The sequence below is a fragment of the Antedon bifida genome, chromosome 1 (genome assembly GCF_963402885.1).
Source record: "Antedon bifida chromosome 1, ecAntBifi1.1, whole genome shotgun sequence".
Classification (NCBI taxonomy): Eukaryota; Metazoa; Echinodermata; class Crinoidea; order Comatulida; family Antedonidae; genus Antedon; species Antedon bifida.
Window position 1 is genome coordinate 8,239,568 of NC_136226.1, and position 23,095 is coordinate 8,262,662.

General features: G+C 31.7%; 3 protein-coding genes across 3 annotated transcripts in view; 2 read left to right on the forward strand and 1 right to left on the reverse strand.

The window, feature by feature from the left end:
- Positions 1-253: 253 nt before the first annotated feature.
- LOC144840240 (uncharacterized) lies at positions 254-6,798 on the reverse strand. The gene is made up of 5 exons (XM_078695990.1): positions 6,652-6,798; positions 3,898-4,371; positions 2,860-3,068; positions 1,890-2,030; positions 254-1,482 (listed from the first exon to the last, which is right to left on the reverse strand). The coding sequence occupies exons 2-5, from the start codon at positions 4,172-4,174 to the stop codon at positions 1,195-1,197; spliced, it is 915 nt and encodes a 304-aa protein (XP_078552116.1). The 5' UTR covers positions 4,175-4,371; positions 6,652-6,798; the 3' UTR covers positions 254-1,194.
- A 1,481-nt stretch (positions 6,799-8,279) lies between these two features.
- On the forward strand, positions 8,280-17,192 carry LOC144853447 (uncharacterized). The gene is made up of 4 exons (XM_078711144.1): positions 8,280-8,801; positions 15,038-15,219; positions 15,429-16,268; positions 16,627-17,192. The coding sequence occupies exons 1-3, from the start codon at positions 8,372-8,374 to the stop codon at positions 15,582-15,584; spliced, it is 768 nt and encodes a 255-aa protein (XP_078567270.1). The 5' UTR covers positions 8,280-8,371; the 3' UTR covers positions 15,585-16,268; positions 16,627-17,192.
- Positions 17,193-19,845: 2,653 nt separating this feature from the next.
- LOC144840514 (uncharacterized) overlaps positions 19,846-23,095 on the forward strand; it is a 60,812-nt gene continuing 57,562 nt past the window's right edge. The window contains exons 1-2 of the mRNA XM_078696346.1: positions 19,846-19,950; positions 20,049-20,125. Coding sequence (XP_078552472.1) covers positions 19,919-19,950; positions 20,049-20,125 — 109 coding nt within the window. The 5' untranslated portion in view covers positions 19,846-19,918. The remainder of the gene's footprint in view (positions 19,951-20,048; positions 20,126-23,095) is intronic.

A 23,095-nucleotide genomic window follows, 5' to 3' on the forward strand; every position in this document is an offset into this window, starting at 1 on the left:
TGTTTAAACAAAAATGCTTTCAACGTTTTCTGGAGAAATTTAGATATTGAGAAACACTTTTTAAAGCCTTAAAAGGCGTGTTAGAATAATGCAGAAGATTGTAACAACCATGGATAGAAGAAAATAAGATTAAATAACTAGACAATATCAACTATGAGTAATGCACCATATTAGTTTAATATTTCATCATGCAAACTTTCATACATACATATTTTATTAATTAATACAGTTAATATAGTATTAAAATATCAGTTATTTATAGTCAAAGCAAAATATACATTTATGTTAATATTATATAAATATACTAAAAATGCACCACTATGCAATATTATTAAGATTAATATAATTTATGTTAGACCTAATAAAAATATTATGATATATTATAGTATTTTAATATACAAAAAAAAAGTTACAATTAATATAATATATACACATCACACTAATATATATACTACTACTATTACAAAATTCTAATCATAAAATACTGTATTTTAGAACACTGTCTGTACCTCTGTAAACATTCTAGAAATGGTGGGCTAGAGATGGCATATATCATGAATACAGTATTCACACACACATAATATAATTGTTAATGACTAATTGGAAGTAATCCATGATTTATTTAGAAAAAGAAATATATAAAAATGTAGTATGTACATCCAGTCATTAGCCAAAATATAGTTTATACTGTATTACATTAAAATATGTAATATTTAATAATTTAAATATTGATATTTTTATCCTTTTTTTCTTTGATATTAGTTAAAACTGATGAACTATGACCTAAAGTGAACACCATGATGTATTCAAGTTCAAGTGAAACCAGCAACAATTGCTGTCAACAAACTCTGACCTACTCAAGGTCAACCAGCAAATATTGCTGTTATTGCATTTATGAAAGTATAGTATGGGTCACAAACAAATTTGATCTTTACTCCATGACCTGATATAGGTTATGATTACAATTACATATTTATAATTTTTCATAAGCCAACCCATTCTTACTTTCACGTTCACTGTTTTAGTGAAAGTATGAATTCATAAAATGGTACAACTTAATTTCTAACTGACACATTTTCTACTAAATGCGTCTTAAGTCAATTGGTTGCCATATAAGGTATTCAATGACTTCTTATTGGTTAATTCAATTTCACTTTAATTTATTCATCAATAAAACCTTTCAAATTGTTCAGTTCAGGTTTTCATCACAGCGTACGCGACTGCAGCTGCAGCAGCAGCTGAGGCTGTGATTACAAACGGGGTTAACTCAAAAAGACTTGATCCTGCCGCTCCATTGGTGTCTCCATCAGCTGCTTCCTGATCTTCCTCTCTTTCATTTTCTTCTTCTGGTTTGCCATCTGTTTTGGTTTCATTTGGTGCTTGTGATGGCAGAATGTTTCCAAATGCAGCTTTTTCTATACTTGAAATCTCACAAAACATTTCACCTTCGATTTCCTGTAAACCAACACTGGCAACTGAATCCTGGAATTAAAAAAAATAAAATAATTGTTAGATAATTACATACTACACTACAGTATATTCTTAAGGTGGGCTTATGTTCAACTTAATGCAATTGGCAGAAACCCAAAGAAAAATATGTCGAAAAAACTACTACTTTTCTGGAACTGAAAAGAACTTAACACAAATGACTGGGAAATGTGTTGTGTAACCACGACAAAATGCAATCAGATCGATGTCGACATAAGCGACACTGGTTTCTATTTTAAATTGTGATGTGCACACAGTATTGGTAAACACATCTAGGTACAATCAGTTCCATATCCACACAAATGCTCTAACACTCCTATCATTTTGTTGCCGTACATTAATGTAGCCTTCTAAACAATAGGCTTTGCTCCTTTTATAAATTTCTTTTAATAAATACATACCCATCCTCCATTTTCAATGATGTAATCTGCAAAATTATTTTTAATGTATTCAACAGTAAATGAAGTGATTCCAGAAACTTGTTTAGATTTCTTCTTATTACTCTTCACTAAGTAGCGGGACACACCAAACAGCATAGATACCTAAAGATATAAAACACTTTATTAATCACAGAACAATAAACCTACTATCAACGTAGGCTACTGTAGCCATTCCAAGAACTGAAGTAACAATCGGTCCACCGAACAATGCAAACAAGTTTTTTTTTTTTGTTTTTTTTTTGCAAAATGAAAGTTTCAAAAATGGTTTTAATGTTATCTTAGAGAGTTAATATACTGTATATTGTTTGAAGGTTTGCATGGCGAAATCAAATGTTGATATCAAATTTGCAGTACACCACGCATGTTTTATTGCGTTGAGAAACTCAACAGTTCTTTTCAGAACTAAATATATGTGGTGTACCACAAACTTTATATCAACAGAGTTAATATAGACAAAATTTGAAATGGAATATGACATAAATTATTATTAAATTAATAATAATGAGAATGGTTATGAATTATTTAAGTAATTGCAGGCAGTTTTTCAATTTTAAATGATCATAGAAATGTGTGTAGCACAGTGGAATATTAAAGATTACTGAAGCTCACCTCAAAACTCATACCCAGTTAATTTGGATTGTGCAATGAATGGTTTTCTGCTAATCATCTATTAATGTGTGTTTCTAAATACTAACAAATATCAAAAAATATCTCACACTGACAACATAGGAAATAATATAGCAGCTTTTCCTGTTTTTCAGTATAAAGCCCCGTCTACACTATCAAACAAATGTGATGTGTCCATATATGGACATGATCACTACCATATTTGGGCATATCACTACCATATTTGAGCACATCACACTTTTTTGTAACATAAAGTTTTGTAGACATAGCTTTAAGATCTTTGATTCTACCAAAATCACTATACCTTATACCACATGGGATTGCTTGATGGTATAATTTTTTGCATGAATGAACTAAATGATGTATAGCTTCCGTTGGATTCTAAATCTGCTTCAAGTTTATCAAAATCATCTTTGTACTTGCTAAATATCTGCTGAGCCATTTTTTCTAACTTTTCTACAGCCTCTTCTACTCTACGTTCTTCATCTGTTAAGTCTACTCGTGCAGCAAGCACTTAATAAATATTTTAAAAGTAAGAATAAGCAATGTTAATACAGTAAATAATTAATACGGAAATAGGCAGAAATAATTGGGTTGTTTCAAGTTCATTTTCCAATGTATTACAATACAAACTTATACAAATACTATAGTATACAAATACTTAAAGATGTATTGTCCCCCAAAAACATGAAAAATGAAGATTAATAAAATCAAACTTATATATACGTAATTTTGTAGTTTTAACAAAGTTAATCACTTTCGTAGAAAAAAAAAACCCAAAAAATGTTTTCACTTATCAAATGACAAATTACCGGTAAACGGTTAAATTCAACCAAAAACCCATTGGCTGGCAGCCAATTTGTCTATTTTTTGCTTTAAATTACAGTTTTATCAGGTAAATACTTTTTTTTCCGATCCAATTTTAGGTCAAAGTGAATAAATATTATGTGACACTAAAATGGCATATTCAACAAAAAAATTTAAAAAAAATATTTTTTCAGGGGGACAATACATCTTTAATGTGAACAATATGCAATTCTAATAAATTATCATATTGTAAAAAGGAGATTTTGTGATGGGTATGAATATTAGTCATTAAGGCAGGCTTTAATTTCATTTAAAGTTGATTTCAACATACTATCACATCCACTAACATAACAAATACCCTAATTAAATATACAGTAAATAAAGAACAGTGCTTGCTTAGTAACGCAAGGGGTTTAGGTTCAAACCATTTCATAAGCACAAATATTTTTTAATTATTATTCATGCTACATTTTAACCTCGGTATATTTCTGATTCTTCTTTTTACATGTTAAAATAAACACAAACAGAAACCTACCGGGTGTAACCTCTTCCAACGGCACAGATAACGCATCCGTCTCCAGATCGTCTGCTTCAAAACAATCACTGCAAATTTTTTCAGAAACAATCTCAACAGGCGTGGAAAATCCTATACCTTGAAACTTTGCAATCACTATCTGATCAACTTCATGATCATCATCATTGTCAAATTCTAATTCTGACGGCACCACTCCAAGCATCTTAAGCACCAGGTTTTGCGTTTCCTCAAGGAAGGCATCATGATCGGCATCGATTGCCATCACGTAAGATGCCATATTTATGACAGTGGCAAATAATCCAAATTCAGTAATATGTAATAAACACAATTATGGTGCTGGTGGGACACACTAAGATTTTTTTAGTTGGAGAAAACAATCCTTAAATTTGTTACTAACACTTGTATTTCTTGAAATCTCCTAAAATCTTCTGTTGAGCAACAGCATGGACAGATATTGCAAGTAAGCATTTAAACCTAGAAATAAAGTATAAGGAAGTACACTAATCAGGATATGGTTATATTTAACAATGTAATTGCAAGGTTATAAATCTGATGTGTAAACAGGAACCAAAATTTTATTGTGTGTTCAATATATGATGAAATAAAGCATTATTAATATCTCCATTATAAAATGTGATAAATGTAATTACTGATGACTTAACAATGTAAAAACCCAAATGTTCATATTATGGCAGAAGACAGAAGCTTCTATATATACAGATATTGACTGCTTAGAGGTTAAATATAAGATTTGACATCCCCGAGAATTTGCTGGATTTTATATGTTTAATGACAGGGACATGAAAATTAATCAGTCAATATCGATTATCATCGTACTCGAGGATATATACGATTTACGATCCTCGCAGCGGTAGTCATGTGATGCAGTTTCAACAAATTACGTTCACGTATTTACATAGGCTATGTAATATTATATTTTAATTACAATATAAATCAAAGGGCAAATTACTGAAAATAATGTGGCTGGATCATTCATAGGCCTATAATATAGGTCCATGGCTGGATCTCAATGGATATACAAAATAAAAGTAAAATCAAACGATAAAGTAAAACAAAAGTAAAAAAAGATATACAGTATAAGTTATAGTTGAAAAATATAATGTTGCTGATCATATCATTATTTTATTTAGGGCCAGGCTGAGGATCGTGATTTACAGTAGTGTGATGAAATGTCCAAAATATACTGTACTGTATCTATTCAAAGAACATACACACAAAGTATCACATCAAGTTTTTTGAGAGTGGAACTTTTATGTTTGAGAACAAATCCTGATATCCAACAGGATTTCAACCAATTCATCCGGAAACGCTTGCCTTTCGCAGTATATTTATTATCTTTGAATTTGAAAACCATACAAATGGAAACCAATAAATTATAATAATTACTCAGAAGTAACAGAAAAAGAAACTGAAATGATGTCATTAGTGAATGGATGTGAATAACCGTATGATTATAGTATTACCATGGACTTACAAGGTCCTGGTATAACAATTACAGTACCAAGAAACAAGAATGAAAGTAAACAGTAACAAGTTTAAATCAATCATTATGTAATAAAAAAACACAAAGGTCATGGAGTAGACTTACAATACTAGTTTTATGTGAATTTGAAGGACTTTTCCCTAACAAAATCTAACCCATTGAAGAGTTGTTTAGCAAGAATTTCTCTTAAATGTTTGTTAAAATTGAATTTAACTATAATTTATAAATCCTAATACAAATTTAGTAACTTTATTATAAAGTGTACCCAAGTGCTCTACTGTAGTGTAGATGGTATACAAGTGTTTACTTTTCTCCAACTTGAACGATTTGTTGCTAGATAAATTTAATTTAAATGTAAGGTAAAGGTAAAGTCGAAACCGAAGCTTAATGCTAACGGCCGTGGTGCCCATCTCCATTCCCCTAGCGTTTGGGCCAGACTCCACTAAATGTGTATGTTTGTGGGGGGTATGCCACTCCTCCCGCACAATGTGGATAAAGAATCTTGCTCAAGGACTCAACACTGCAGTGACCGGGCCGGGCTTGAACCGGCAACCTCTTGATTGCAAGCCCAATGCTCTAACCACTGCGCCACAGTGGTCCAATTTAAATGTGTGTATATCTTATTTGTCAATAATTTTAAATGATTATAAATTTTTGAATGTACACTATTTTATTATTACCTTCTGAATCTATAATATTTTATATATTTGTTGTATGTTTTATTAATATTATCCTTCATCAGAACTGGATAGTTGAAACTGTCTGTACACATATGATACAATACAGAACAGGGGTGCAGTCATACTATTACTAATCTACACCCAGTAGGCCTATCTAGATTCTGATTAGTTAATTTTTAGTTACCCTTTTTTATCATAAATATCGCCCGGTACGGTAGGGTTTATTCTATTAAAATAAAATTGTACCATACCGGGTGATACAGGTAGTTACTAATAACAACGGCGCCATAACAACTCCCTGGCCTATATACACAGTATACATACCTGGCATAGGCCTAGATTAGTAATAGTAATTAAATAAGTATGACCCCTGCTGGCGCAATAGCCTACTATGCCTACTAGGCTAGCTAGTCTGTCAAAACACCTATAAACTAGCCAAGCCTAGCTTTTTTAGGCTAGCCTATGCCTAGGCCTAATTCATAATAAATGACATTCAAAACAAGGTCGCCCACATGGGCCGCTAGCATGTAGCCTATGCCCTGCTAGCTACACACTTAACAGTAGTCCTACCATTTAATATAATAATAACACGTCACATGCATGGAATGATGCCTCCTCTCTCGTTTCGTAGGCTTCTTTTTTCCCCGTTTCGTCAGGTCTCCCCCGCTCGCTCCACGCCGTCTCTCGTGTGTCGTCGACCGTCGTCACGTCGTACTACTCGTCTCCTCTCGCTCTCCGATCCATCCCTCGTTCCCAACAACATAGAGGGCGAACTATTTTGTTATTAAGAAACGTCGTACGCGTCGAACTATTCCCACACAAAGTTAATTCAAATGCCCTGAAAAAGACATTTGTAATGTACAAAATAGTAATTCACATTCATTAAAAAAAATGTCGATGTATGAAGTAATTATTTGGCTGCTATAGAAACTACAAACATATAATTTTCTTTCTAACAAAGAGGCTATTGATAGTGATTTTACTTTTTCAAAAGTCTGAATATACTAGGGTCATAAACATAAATTGAAAAAGAATATAATGCTCGATTAAATTGCCGTAGTCATTTTTTTACCAAACGAGTCGTAAATTCATGGAATGCTCTCCCTGCCAGTACAGTAGAAGTTGACACATCCAAACTATTTAAAAAAAGACAATTTCAGGGGGAGGCTAATAGAGGGCCACAACCGGCCCACCTGCCTCTTGCACCACTCATTTAGAGTGGTGTACGGTGAGTTACGGTGAGTTAATGGCGATATTAATATCAAACAATTTGAAAACGATTGGGAGCCACCGAAGATTCATAAATAGTTCTGTTTATAAAATGAGATGTAGGCCCATGATGCGTTCATTCCTCTAACAAGATGCAATATACAAATAACTTTACAAAATTAACTCATATCTATAGTGATGTGACAGAACCGTCCAATCTGAAATGTTTATATCAGAAAATATAATAAGTCACATATGATCGCTGTATTAATTTCTTTCCATCGTTTGAACTTGAATATATGAAAAGTATACTAAACGAATCTCAATGTTTGTTTCAAAGAGTGAATTATTCTAAAACACCATGCAGTGAAGACATTAATGATGACCACTCTGAACTGCTTACGCCATTCAAGCACACACGGTACTAAAACAGAAATTAACTTAAACACAACTATGAACAATAATTTCAAAGAGTTTTTGTACACGCGAGCAGCAGACAACAAAAAATGAGCCCAGGAAACAAATTATTGCGGATTACTAGTACTGTATAGCACTTAAAAAACTCAAGGTAAAGAAATAAGTGAGGATCATTAAATGTTATATTTTTAATGGATCAATCGAATACATAATTCTGCGTATTTTCATGACGTTGATGACGTCGAGAGCTGGACACTTGCGCGTTTCCCAATTTATCATGCACAATATTGACAAACTTGTTGCAAATTATGACAACATTGAACATAATTGGTTTCTTAATTTGTTGAACAACATAGTTTTCTATCAGAAAGAAACTCATTTTCCCTACGAAAGATAACACAGGCTGAGACTCAGAAGATGTTGATAAGAACAATGATGGTTGTCAATATGTTCGTTTTCTATAGCGTACTTAAATATAGCGGTAGAAACTGTACTATTCGAACTGAGAACAACTCACGCTAAAACATATTTTAATCCGGAGTAAGGATGCTGGTAGTCAGTGTCTCCATGCGATTATTTAGGCCAAACCCGCATCGACGATCACTTTAAAGCTAGAGCTGTGTTTGCTAGGTTGTAGCAGCCGAATTGATAATATCTTTGAGACATGCAGCAATGGAGTAGTGATACGTGGTCTGCTTCCACGACAGTTGATAGTCCAGTTCCGTTTTACTCAAGAACCTCAAGTGTATACACGACATCTTCACGAACAGAATCTTCTTCAACTTCTCATATAAGTAGCGTTGCAAACTCTCACCAAATGCCGTTTTCAAGTCATAGATATCCTTATTACAATAATTTAGACAGTTCATCATCTCTTACATCAGCGTTGTCGTCTGCATATGGTTCTGATGAGTTCTCGGCATGGACTTCGTACGATTTACCATCTCAACAAAGAAGCTATTCAAGCCATTACTCACCAGCAGTTCCAACACCTCTACCTGTGTCCAATGTCACACCATCAACCAGAGAATCGTATCTCTCAAGTAGTCCTTATGGTGTTTCACACAATTCTGGTTTTCCATTTACTATGTCTGGTGAGTTTTTTTTCTTTTTAATTTCATATATTCTTCAATTAAACAGAATAATAATGAACAATTGACAATATGGATTGGGATTTTATTGAGTGGGTTTATAAGTATTGTATTAATTTAATTAAATATAATCTATACAAGGAACGAAATTCATTCGTCGAGAAAGAATGTTTTCAAAAAGTACGCCGAATTTTGTTACTGTAAATAGTCATAAGCCGTAGATTATTCTTGCCTTAGTCTTTATGCAGCACTGGCAATTATATTTATTTAATATAAATTGTATTTATTTAATGTAAATCACGTAAGTTAATGACCTTTCTCCGTCCAGCAATTATAATTAATGATCTGCCAATTAACAACTTCGTTAAATTATATGAACAATATTAATAGACCCATAGACTCTTTACATATTTTTCACTACTATAAACTGATGTTCATTCACGCACTACTGGAATCATCACTAATAATAAGAATAACTTTTTTAATTCATTCCTTTTTTTATAGAAGTTGTTACATTATAGTAATGTTACAACTTGAATAAAAAGAGATTCATAATATTATTAAAGTTGTTATAGTATAACAACTTGAATAAAAAGGTTATTGAATGAATTAAAAAGGAAAATCATTGTTTACTATTGTCATAACTGATGCTTTCTCATCCCGTGTTTTGTAAAAACACAACTTCTGGAAGATGTCTGCAGCTTATAAATATAAATGATATTATTTTAAAGTATACGGAGGTCGTACACAAACGAAACGACAATTAATTGTGATTTTGTATTGACAACTATTGTCTCCAAAAACATGGAAAATACAAAAATCAAAATATTTATTAAAAAATAATGATTGCACTTATAAAAAGACACAAAAAACTATTTTAACCAAAATACAGTTGTCTTTCAGACAATTTTATGCTTCGCGCTATTTTTTAATCTTTAAATTATGGTTTATTAGGTAAATCATTTTCTTTCAATCGAATTTTTGGTCAAAGTAAATAAATTAACATGGCATATTCCACAGAAAAAGTAACTTACAAAAAATAAATGTTTACTAAAAGGCCTAAATAGTCAACCATCAAACTATTATTTCATTGGTCGCAATCCGGGACAATTCATTTTCAGCCTAAACGTTGGACTACATTGATTCTTTAAAATGATCAAATTGATAGGCAATAGACTAAGTGTGTCTTTAGTTATACTTGACTTGCCGTACGCGCAATGTAACGAAACGATGGCTGCAGCTTTTATAACATCCATTGACAATATTGATATAAGCGCTGCCTAGACAGAGGGCATAAATGTTTATAATGTTTACATAGCTTAATATTAGGATTACGTCGCAAACATAATGAACCATGAATAAACTAACATCACGTTGTGAATTTACATATTTAAAATATTAATTGAGTATACAAAACTCGGTGATTTTGGATTCTATTAAACAAGCATGATGGAACAAGATATGCAAGCTAATAATAATAATAGATCCCTTGCCGTTTTATGTATTGTTTCTACTGTATATGGGTAGGCGTATTTATACTTCTTTGGATTATTTTTCCGAATATGTGAGAATCAGAATAATGACAAACATACCATATATAGTTTTATTTATTAGAGCATAAAATCCAATACAAATTTTAATGATAAATTAGGCCTACTTTAAACCAAACAAATGGTTTATTACGTACTATAATTATTATATTTATTCATAACATTTAATATGCATGATATATTGATACGATGTTTGGTAAAAAGAAGATAATTTAGACATCCCACTTACAATCATTTGAGAATTGTTTTTCATATTTGAATTGACAATGTGTGTGTTTTTGTTGGACATTTATATATTTCATATAGGCCGGATTGTTCCCTTTCATTTCATTTGTGTTTATGTTTAGAACCTATTTCAAGAAAGAAAAAAAATATTAAAAAAAAAGAAAGAATCCACTCAAAGATGATTGCAAGCTTAATGTTAAATGCATAGCTTCTTATACACTTCTTATTGGTTATCAAGTTCTTATATTAATATAAAGTATTATTATTATTCATTTGGTATCATAAATATTACCGTATAGGCCCACTATTACTAGACTTTCTTTAGTGAAGTGGTCCGATAGTAAGATTTGAAAATCATATACTGTAGTATGAGGTAGCTTCACGGGCGGATCATTGTCAATATTAAGGTAAAATTAACAAATAGTAGAATGTAGTAAGGTAGAATCATTATTTATTTTAAAACAACAAGACAAATTCGCCAATAAAGAGACTTAAGAAACCACCTCAGATAATAAGAATTGCGCCTTTTAAGTGGTTTATAGTTAAAAATGCAAACGAAAAATATCAATCAAGATATAGGCCTACATTACTATGCCAACCCCTTCCTGAGAGGAACAAAAAAAGTGGGACTTAATATGATAAAAAGACGTTGATCAACATTACAATGGATACATTATAAAGTTTAGAGATCAAGACAAATTCTATATTAGGTGATAAATATTTAGTAAAAGAAACATACTGAGGTTGAAAATTTAAATTTCTCCATAAACCACTAGATAGCTTTTTTTGTGTGTTAAAATATAGGCTTATAATATTAACTCCCCCAGTATCAGATACCCCGTGCTTTTTAATATGATATATATATCTCTTATTTATAATTACTATTAGTATAACTATTATTGTTTTAAACCAATGTTGATAAGGTAATGGGTATTTTTAAAATTTAACAATTGCAAACATGTAATTAATTAGGCATACTAGTTTCCATTATCATATTACAGTAATAGTTTATACAAATGATATGCTGATTTTCAGGTCATTAAATTTTACACGCTTGTATTATAGGTGTAAAGAGACCGATTATTTACTTAATGCGGTACGTTATTTAAATTTATATTAAATTAATTCAGACTAATCTGCAAATGTTGTTTAATAATCAGAATTTGATTTTATTTATTTACATGTCATTAAAAATAAAGTATGGAATATAATTACAATTAAAATCAGTAGACCTATCAGAATATGAAGAAAAAACTAAGAAAAGGAAGCTGAAAATGAGTTGTTTTATTATTATTATTTACTGAGGCATATGTTGTTGGTAAAATAAAGTCTTTTGTTTGTACAATTTCGTTAGATTAAAACAATTAAATCAGTAGACCTATCAGAATATGAAGAAAAAACTAAGAAAAGGAAGCTGAAAATGAGTTGTTTTATTATTATTATTTACTGAGGCACATGTTGTTGGTAAAATAAAGTATTTTTTTGTACAATTTCGTTAGATTAAAACTGTTTTACCCTTTATATCTAGATAATTTTGAATGGTTTCCAACATTCGTCTAATGTACCCTTACTTTTATGACTACCCTTATCACGTGACTTCTTCCAAGGCTTCGGTTAGTTCCCAGTACTATTCCATCGCGTAAAAACGATCTCAAAGAAAAGTACTTTTGCAATTTTTTACAATTGCAAGGATAAACTTAACTTAAACACAGAAAAGGAAAAAAAGGTAACAATTACCACTAGTAATGGTTTCTATTACAGTACCTGTCATCCGTATGTAATGTGTGACAAGTCACGAGAATATAGAGTATATTTGATACGTCATTATAACAAAAGATTTGTTAGATAGTTCTTTTTCCCCTTATTCTCTATAGCTCAATATGGTTGGTCGGTCGGTCGGTTGGTCGGTAAACACTAACTTGAGCACGCGACTGCAGCCATGTATATGGCCTTGTTATTTTAGGCAAGCCAATATAAAGAGCATTGTAATTTCCATTATATTGAATAATAAAAGGAATCTGTATCTATATCAGATGACTATAATACGTCAATATCATCATCATGAATAGATACAATTCAGTGCTCGTTCAGTTGTGATGCATAGGCTCATCAGTTCGTTACAGCGCATGCTCTAACCATGGCGAAATAAATAATTCCTCAATGCTCTAAACATGTAGCGATATTTCTCACTTATCGGTATCGATTCAAAAACCAGTATGTTTTCTAATGTTTCCATTTCCACAAAACCTTCATTTTTAAGGAACCTTTACAGTGTAAAACAGAATGTTTATTTTGTATTTGAAATGTTTCGGTGATTAGTAGGCGTATTAATATGTTTAGTTATTCATGTACTGGTACAATAATTGCAAATGCTTCTCTAGGTTTACCGAAAGTTAAACTTCGCAAAAACACATTTTTAATTCATACGAAAGGATGGCATGTATTTTGTACACATGTAATAAATAATTCATTCTTCTTGTTGATTTAATTTTAGATCCATAAGTAGGAGGCCTATTGGGTATTGAATTAAGTTTTTCTGTCTCCTCGTGACACAAACACAAAATGGAAATTACTACACCTCCGCGGTATAATCATCATTATAACGTTTATTATATTCAGTATATAGGTATAAACCGTAGAAAAAGTGATACGATGCACCCTTCTTTATCGGCACAACACTAAAGATGTATTGCCCCACAAAACATGACAAAGTAAAAATGAATCAAGTAATTTCGTTTATAAAAAAGACAAAACAAACAGTTACATTTTATAAAAAAACCCATTGACTTCCAGACAATTGGCTTTCGGTGAAATTTTCTTTAATTTATGGTTTTTATCGGATAAATAATTTGTTGACACTCAAAATGAATAACTATTATTTGACATTAAAATGGCATATTCAACAACATTTTTAAACAATCTTTCAATCAATGGATCTTTGTCGGTTGGTTTATTGTTGATTCTTGCTTCATTGTGGTTGTTTTAGGATGATTATTAATATTTATAGGTGTATTATTATATTCACACTTTCACAAATTATATTGATTATGCTTAACACTTATATAATATTAATTTGTGAAGTGATCTATAAAACTTTAATATTGTTAATAATATAGTGTAGGCCTACTGTACGGTACCGTAATAAATATTCATGCTATTATAAGTATATCATTATCAGACCTATACATTTACGTCACCATTAAAGTTTGTAGGCATAGGCCAATACATTCTATAAAAATATTACAACATTCGGTATAGGTCTACCGATGTACTTTATAATCTGTGTAAATATGAATGGGCGAGTGACTCAGATAAATATAATTCATAAATTCATTTCTCCGTTATATTTTATAAGATACAGTAATAATTAAAGTTCGGTATATAAATGACTGCATTAATTATGATTCGTTATGATAATTTAGCTTTTCTTTTCTTTGATACAGTTATAGTTAATTCTGATATTTTAGTTGATTTAATTAAATATTCGGAATTTAGTTGTATAATTTGAATAGAATAATATAATAAATGTTATCAACCAGTGTTCCGAAAACGAATTTCTTTAAGATATTATGAGGGTCTTTATTTGTGTGGCCATATGTTGGCAACAAGAAGATAACGTGTTTACGAACAAGGCCCTGATGATTAAGTTCTTTGCGGCTCGACACCAAACATATTGCCAACAGAACATGTACTAAAATCCTACCATCATAATTCTGCACAGGCCGCGCCTGTCAATCACGTGTAAATTTGTCTTTCTTTGTCTATTCCATTTGCTTCTATCATTTATTTAACAATAATATTGTTTTTCGTATTAAATACATTTCTACGAAGATAATTAACTGAAAAGAATTACGTCGTTAATAATTCCAGGTATTTATCGTCTCACCGTAGAAATATGGCCATTTTGTTTAATTACCTGTAATCAAAGCTTTTAAATGTGTTTAACGTGTTCAACTATAATACTTTATGCTTCAATAATATATGATATTTCACAGAATATAAATGTTTAACAAATATTAAACATTTATAATCTTCTACATTAAAATTAAACAAACATTACTTTAGTGAATTTCTATTATTAAATCTTGTGAAGAAAATGTTTTGCTTATGTAACCAAACTAAACACAAAAATAGGAATAATAACATCTATTGTTAACTGTATAAAACGTTATTATGAAATGTATAGTCGGTAGGAGGAATTAGTGCTCTACGAATAAATTCTGATGGAATAAACTGATTTTTATGCTTTTTAAAATCCAAGATAGCTTTCCTGATCTTTTACTTTTATAAGTAATATATCCAGATGACACAATCATTGCACTCCCGCCCCTAAATCAGATCTCAGTATTATGATATTTTATACTTAATTATTAAATAGAATTTATATATTTATTACACGTTTTAGCGTGCATTCGATCATGGTTTGAATTTACTAAATTATTATTTGTTTGTTTTGTTGTTCAGTTAGTACACCGCCTTCTGGATCATGGGTGTCCTCACTCACAAGTACCCCTAGACGAACGAAACGGCGGCCGTATACCAAATTACAAATAATAGAACTGGAAAAAGAATTTCAAGAAAACATGTATCTGACGAGAGACAGACGGACTAGGTTAGCAGAGACATTAAATTTAACGGAACGTCAGGTAAGTGTTACCGTACAAAATGTTTCCTGGAAGATGTTAATGTTAAAATACACCGGGTAGATAGATATTAGAGATATTACGTAATGTTTCGAACGGTTAGCCTAGTTCGAATCATTAACAGTTATTAACGAACATTATAATGATCGAAATCATCACATTGGTTTAATTGAAAACACGATGATCATGAAACCTATTTGATTTTTTTACAGGTTAAAATTTGGTTTCAAAACCGTAGAATGAAGTTAAAAAAATTAACAGAAAGAGAAAAACAAGAAAACGAACAAATGCAACGAGAGAAAGAAGCTCTTGGTGCCAGGATGTTAGCAGTTCAAAGGGCAAAAGCTGCGCAAATGGCGTCTAAATGAACAATGGTGTGATACTATAGAGCTTACGCTACCGGTATCTATTGAAACGTTATAGGCCGAACTTCAAGTTGAGCGGGTATATTGATGTCACTTGAGGATCTTTGCACGCAATTGGCTTGACCTAAATCCATCTAGGTTCCTGCCATAAGGAAGGCGCATTGGACAGAGCAGCTTCTTCTATCGCGTGACAAAGTAATTTATATAACAAAATCAACAATAATAATTATTATTATTTACAATAATTATGTATTAAATAATGTGTTTTTTAATGCTGAAAACAATTATTTATTTGAGTCATTGAACTATCATATGCAATATTACAAAAACGTGTTTATAAAACATGTCTTAAGTACTTGTTATTTAGTTTTACATACTTTATATAATTTATTTAAAATTGTTGGTATTACAATATTTGTTAATTTATTATATTATATTCGTCTATTATCGAGCTGGTCATTCAATGTGTAGGTCTACTTGCGAATCATATGTAAATGATTGTTTTAGATATACTACAATTTATTCAAATTATACTATATAGTTTACACACCAAAGCACCATCTGTTTGTATTGAGCTAAGACTCATTTGCATGCATGTGTACGTGAAGCTATCTGCATTAAATGCATGAGTAAACAAGTGGGAAGGCCAATGAATACATTAAAGGTGCTGTCATTTGATGAGATACCGTATGAATCGTTAAAGATGTATTGTCCCCCTGAGAAAAATTATTATTTACATTTTTTGGTTGAATATGCCATTTTAATATCATATAATAGTTATCCATGCACTTTTACAAAAAATTAGATCGAAAAAAAATGTTTTTACCTGAAAAAACCTGTAATTTAAATAAAAAAACAGTCAAATTGGCTGCCAGCCAATGGATTTTTGGTCGAATTTAACCATTAATTTTGTCATTTTATAAGCGAAAACATTTGTTTTTTTCGGGTTTTTTTCTACGGAAGTGATTAACTTGATTAAAACTATAAAATAACATAATAAATAAAAGTCTGATTTAATTAATCTTCATTTTTCATGTTTTTAGAGGACGATACATCTTTAATATTCCCCAAATTAACAATGATTTTTTTTTCTAATTGTGATAGTGTATTTGTGAGAAATCTCAAATTACCTCAAGTTGACCAGGGTGCTTTGTATTTAGGCCTATATTCAATCATATTCATATATTTATTTTATACGGTAGATAAATTAGTATGTTGAACAGTGTATTAATATTTTATTAACATAATAAAACAAAATTAAATCAAATTTCAATATTGGTAATGTTACGGAAATTATTTAAAACCTGACAGTAATTTTTTTTAAAGTATATAGTGTTATGCCTAATAGGCCTATTTGTATATATTTTCTATTAAAAAAATATAATAACCAATATTTTATTATTTCCAATATTTGGACACATTTTAACAGTATATAGGCCTACGTTAAATTGGCCTGGACGCTGCGGCCTGGACATATTCATTTTATGTAAATATTATTGTTAACCTGGCTTGAATGAAATAGATTTTTAGATTTGTCATATAATAATAATACAAAAATAAATTAAAATTACAGGCTATCGACCAATTTCTTCTTCTCCATAATGACGAACATAACATATAAGAGGCGCTAATAATAGGCCTAAGCTTCCATAAATATTAAAATATTATACAAAAAAATACTGACTGGGCTGAGGGGTATACAAGATACAAGATACAAGAAACTTTATTTGTAAAAAACAAAGACATGTCGGTTGTCAGCAAATCCGATTAAAAGATATGTATTATATAACAGACTAAACAATTCTTACAGTCTGGGGGTCACTTCATCACGCATAGATACTTCAAGTGTGAAGTATCCTATTACAAACAAAAACTTCAATGGACTGTTTTGATAATAATTCAATGATTATCTGACAGCGAATTATTTCATTTTATTTATTATTTTATTTTATTCCTTTCAGTATTATATAATATCATGGGACTCATAAATACCAGAAATGCTTTGGGATTTGTCGTTCAACCGACTCTTTTCCCAGACGTTTTTTGGGTCCAGCAGCTGGTACCTATTAATTATAGTCGAGAATCCTTTTCAGCAAAAATGTCAGTGGCTAGTACTATAACTGCTGCTTGCTTTATATCTGAATGATTTATCTCTTGTGACGTAGCGGGCTAGAGCAGCAGCGTGAAAATGACAAAAAGTGTAAAAGTATAAATCAGTAAATTGGTTAAAAATATAGACCAAGAGATCTTGAGACTTCGCTACACTAGAGAGGTTTCGCAATCTTACGAATACGATAACGAAAACGGATACGTCACGCACACGTATTCGTTTTCGTAAGCCACAAAAAAATCAGTTTCGCATGGCAACGAAATATTGAGGCGCGTCCAAAATATGACTGCGGTAAATTTGAGCGAAGCGCAGGTACGTGTTGCTTGGTGCTTGGCTGCCTAGGCCTAGCGTAACATCAAAGCGAGTGAGGACTTTAAAAACTGCTATTTATCTAAATTGACCTGGCATTTTAGTAAATTACTTTAGTAAATTACTTTCAATAAATCTATAATTATATTATAATCATGAATCATTCCTAATTCAAATGCAAAATGTGCAAAATAGATCAAAAACTATACTCGTTTTGTAGTTACGAATATGACTGGTGATATTCGTCAACACGAATACGCTTTACGAATATGAAATGGGGATCAGCTCAAAAATTTCACAAATGTATGACGTATCCGTTTTCGTTATCGTATTCGTAAGGTTGCGAAACCTCCCTATGTCTTACATTAGTATAACATTTAACGAGGATCCTTTGTGTATTCTGGGCCATATATGACTTATATTGTTCATCACTTGATTATCACGTTTCGTGGCTGCCCGTACAATTATTATATGAATTGATCGCACGAAAAATATTAGGCCTACTTATAATAAGAATTGGCATCTTCATTGACAATAATCGGAGGAGAAGAACAAGAAAATGGTAAAAGAATAAACATTTCCCTCCTTCTACACCATATCAGAATCAGTTTAATAGTATCAAAGAATATAAATAGGTATTATTCATTTATTATCTTTGATAATATGTATAAGCATACGAGAAAAACCAATGGCTCTGTTTTGCAGAATAGGCGTATCAATGTAGTTATAGAATTTTTAAATACATAAAAGTATTTTGGACGCGCGCCCTCTAAAAACTGTATTGCAAGTTCACACGGTTAAGTCAATAAACTTGTTAATAATATAGCAAATATAAACAGTCGCTAATATTTCCTGTATAATCTCACTTTAAAGTAAATATTTTACCCTTAAAATCTTTACTTTCAATAAACATAGCTTGCCATTGTGGCATGAAAAGTCCATTTATGATCTCTAACAACTTCGGAGCGTTTTTTTTCTCTGACATTTTATAGCAAACGTGTAGGCCTATTAAGAGACAGATCGGTTTTGGTAAATCTATATACAAATTGTATATTATATATATATATATATATATATGTTTGTATTCTAATTAGAATAAAAAGTTAGGATCGAATCTTGAGAAGGAGATATCACTGAAAGTTATTATTAGACGCCGGGTGGCGCACTGTAAAATACTGTTGCATAGGCTATAAGTAAAACGTAAAAATAGTGTATGTTCTGTTATTTTGTCCGAATTTCCTGGATCCCCTACATAGCCTAATGAAACCAAACATAGAGGCCTAAAGACGATACAAATTTTGATATAAATCCAGAATTTAAATTTTATATAAAACTTTCATAAAGAAGTTGAGTTATGTCTATATTAATTCTTGTTTTTTATGTGAATTAAAGTTAAAATAATATGGCTAAATCATGGAGTAAAGAATAAGTCCATGGGCTTAATATACCGTAATCAAATACATTATAATATAAATCTGTGTAATCTATCTGATAGTATGCTTATATTATATAAATAAAAATATAACTTTTTTTATGGGCAGATCACCAATATAAAGAAATTTAATTGTCATTATTTTTTGTGACAGTCAGACAGGTGACACGTCGTTAAAAATCACCGCAACTAATTCATAGACAAGATACGTACAAATAGATAGGTACTTGATGGTGTATAGTAGAACGACAAGTGATCCATTCTGCGAAAACTTAGTGTACATACTTACTAGCTATAGAACTTGTTGAGTCTGTTCAATACCGGAAGTTTGGGCTGAAGCGGCGCTATTCAAAGATTTCCTTTCTAAACCGCGCGACAACTTGAGCTGAATCCTTCTCATTCCCAAAATAACAGCCAACTGAGGAGTACTACGCTGGGTCTGCTGGAGATCAGCTGTTTCGATCTTTCTGGAGGTTTCCTTCTAAAATGCATAGAAACCGATCAAATATGTGGTTGAGGTAATGTATATTATGTTTGTGTATGAAGTTGTCCTTTTTTGTGATCATTCTATCGATTTTTATTTGACGTTTGTTGATTAATAATAAATATTTTGCAGAATTGTGACTCTCATCACTTTAACGTGTACTGTTGTTGATATATCATATGGTCAAAATGAAGTACAGGTGTCACAAGGTATGTACATTTTATTCCGATTGATGATGATACAGTCACATGGCAAAAATAGTCTTTACTGTTTCATATAAGACATTTAATACAATGATTGCAAATGCCATTGTTTGTTGAATGTACTGTGGTAGTAACTAAGTAAGTAAGTACGTAAAGTATGTATCATCAGAGGTGGAGAACTAACTATGGAAGATGTAGGTGTCATCATCCCTAATTATAGTACATGTGGTTTTGGTTGACATTCCGGAGGTTTCGGTGCATCCATGGAGGTGTCATCAATTTTTTTAGTCCTCATGCCCAGGGGCATAATAATGTAACAGTGATATAAGAATTCATGTTAAGGGAATTATGGTTAATTCCAAAGACAACTTTCTGTGTGTCTTATCCTTGATCAGACAGGATACTAATTTATAATTAATTGGAACCTTGAATGTCATTAACCTATACTTCAAGTTGGGCAAAGGTATTGGTTGGTGGGGACAAGGATAGGTGATGATAGACTTTTCAACCTTGTGTTCCTATTTATACCAGTGGAGGTACTGGTGGGGCCGAGGCAGTGACCCAAATACTTAAGTGTCCGAACCCCCCTTGACAGATCCTGGCTACAGCCCTGCGATGACGGACTCTTCATTACCTGGCCCTTGTGTTCCTATATAATGGGATGGAGGTATTGGGGAGACTGGAACAAGGTGAAGATGGACTCTCCATTACCTGGCCCTGGTGTTTCTATATAGTAGGGTGGAGGTATTGATAGGGCCAAGACTAGGGGTATGATGGACTCTCCATTACCTGGCCCATGTGTTCCTATATAATGGGGTGGAGGTATTGATGAGGCTGGACAAAGGTGAAGATGGACTCTCCATTACATGGCCCTGGTGTTCCTATATAATGGGGTGGAGGTATTGATAGGGCCAGGACTAGGATGAAGATGGACTCTCCATTACCTGGCCCTGATGTTTCTATATAATGGGGTGGAGGTATTGATGGAGCCAAGACAAGGGTGAAGATTGGCTCTCCATTACCTGGCCCTGGTGTTCCTATATAATGGGGTGGAGGTATTTATGGGGCCAGGACAAGGGTGAAGATGGACTCTCCATTACCTGGCCCTGGTGTTCCTATATATTGGGTAGAGGTAGAGGTATTGGTGGGAACAAGGAAATCATGTGACCTTGTGTCTCTACTTTTTTTGCTGACAAGGGGTGAATGGTAATAACCTCGACATTCCCCCCCCCCCCCCAACCTCCATCCACCTCACATTGAAAGGAGGTGGTACTAATATACTCTCTGAAAATCAATAATTAAACAGTTCAGCAGCTTGCTGGTTAAGAGATAATAAGTAGTAACACCCCAAAAAGGAGACATCTTCAGGGACAGATCCAGGATTTTTTAAATGGAAAGTGGTAAAATAATAATAGTTTTTAAAACAATATCGGAAGTACAGAACTTTATATAATTTTATCTGTCAATTGAGGAGCACGCAACCTTACATGCTACCCTCTGCACCTGCCCCTGACCTTTAAAATCAAAGTGTCCCCTTAAAAGGGTGTTCCTTGAATAGGAATTAAGCAATTTCCCCTCATTCGTTTCCCCTAATAGAGGTGTCCACAGAAGAGGATTCTAGTTTATAATAAAAGACTTATTCAAAATTAATGTTTATTAATGGCTTTACACACCACCCACAATGTATCAAATTCATTGTTAATTCAATTTTGTATTCTGAATTTTCAAGGCTACTGTACATGATATCTATAATGTAATAGTCTGGTCCTTGACTTTCCAACTGCTAAAGTACATTTCAAATATTCCCAAATTATCTGCAATAGTATATTTCATATTCATATACTAGTTTACGACCTAAATAAATAAATTATGAGTACAGATGTTCCATTTTTGTGGCTTTCAATATCTTTATAAACATAGTCGAAAAATTAATTTTATGCTAGTACTGTAGTAGTAGTAAATGTTTAGATTTCTTTCAGTTGTGATGTATTCGTGATATCCTGGCGACAAGACGAGAGACTAAATGGCCTTGTCATAATTTTGTTTACTGCAAATTGGGAAATCCTAAAATTAATTTGTGAGACAAATCGGAATCTTTTAGCCAATTAACGTGATGTTCATGTAACTTTGGTGTGAGTCAAAGTACTATATAGATATTAGTTAGTGACTTCAGTAGAAATCAAAGTTTTTTCAGAGAGGACACCTTAATTAGGGGTATCCCCTGAAAACATAATTGTCCTTCGTTCCTCTGAAACTCTTTGTAGTATTAATAATCATAATGAGTTATAAAGATGGCACTATGTATGTAGTTTATAATATTAATTTTTACCATCACGCCAAGCAGAATCAACATTAGGTATTAAAACCATACAAATATATCTTCGGGATGAATGGTATTAACAATATTTACACCAGTTATAAGTAAATAAATACAAATGGAAGAGAAATTTTTCTTTTTTGTTGATCCAATACAACCTGTAGATCGAAAGTACAAAAAATGGTACTTACACTCAACTTTTCTCTTCTATAATATCAGAATCCAAATGAAATTATTTAAAGATTGAATACAAGTAACAAATGGTAAACTAATTGGTGTACCAAATTAACAGGGTATCAAATAAATGTGTAGTTAATTATTGATGGTGTACAGAACTGTAATTACTTTACACCATAGTAATATTAATTAGCTTACTACTGATACTACTGTAGATTATCTGTAAATTGTTCCTCCTTCATAATATTGTTTTATTCATTTTAAAGATGAAAAAAAAAAAATTGTATTGTTTTAACTACCTTACTTCTCGTTATGAATTTTGTATTGTATTATTTATATTTTGTATATTATGAAGGAAATAAATGTTACTATGAAATGAAATGAAATGAATTAAACATTTTAATGGGAATCGTGTCCATTATTTATTAAAATTACGATGTACAGCGCAGTACAAATATTAAAGTTTGCTATGACTATCAGGT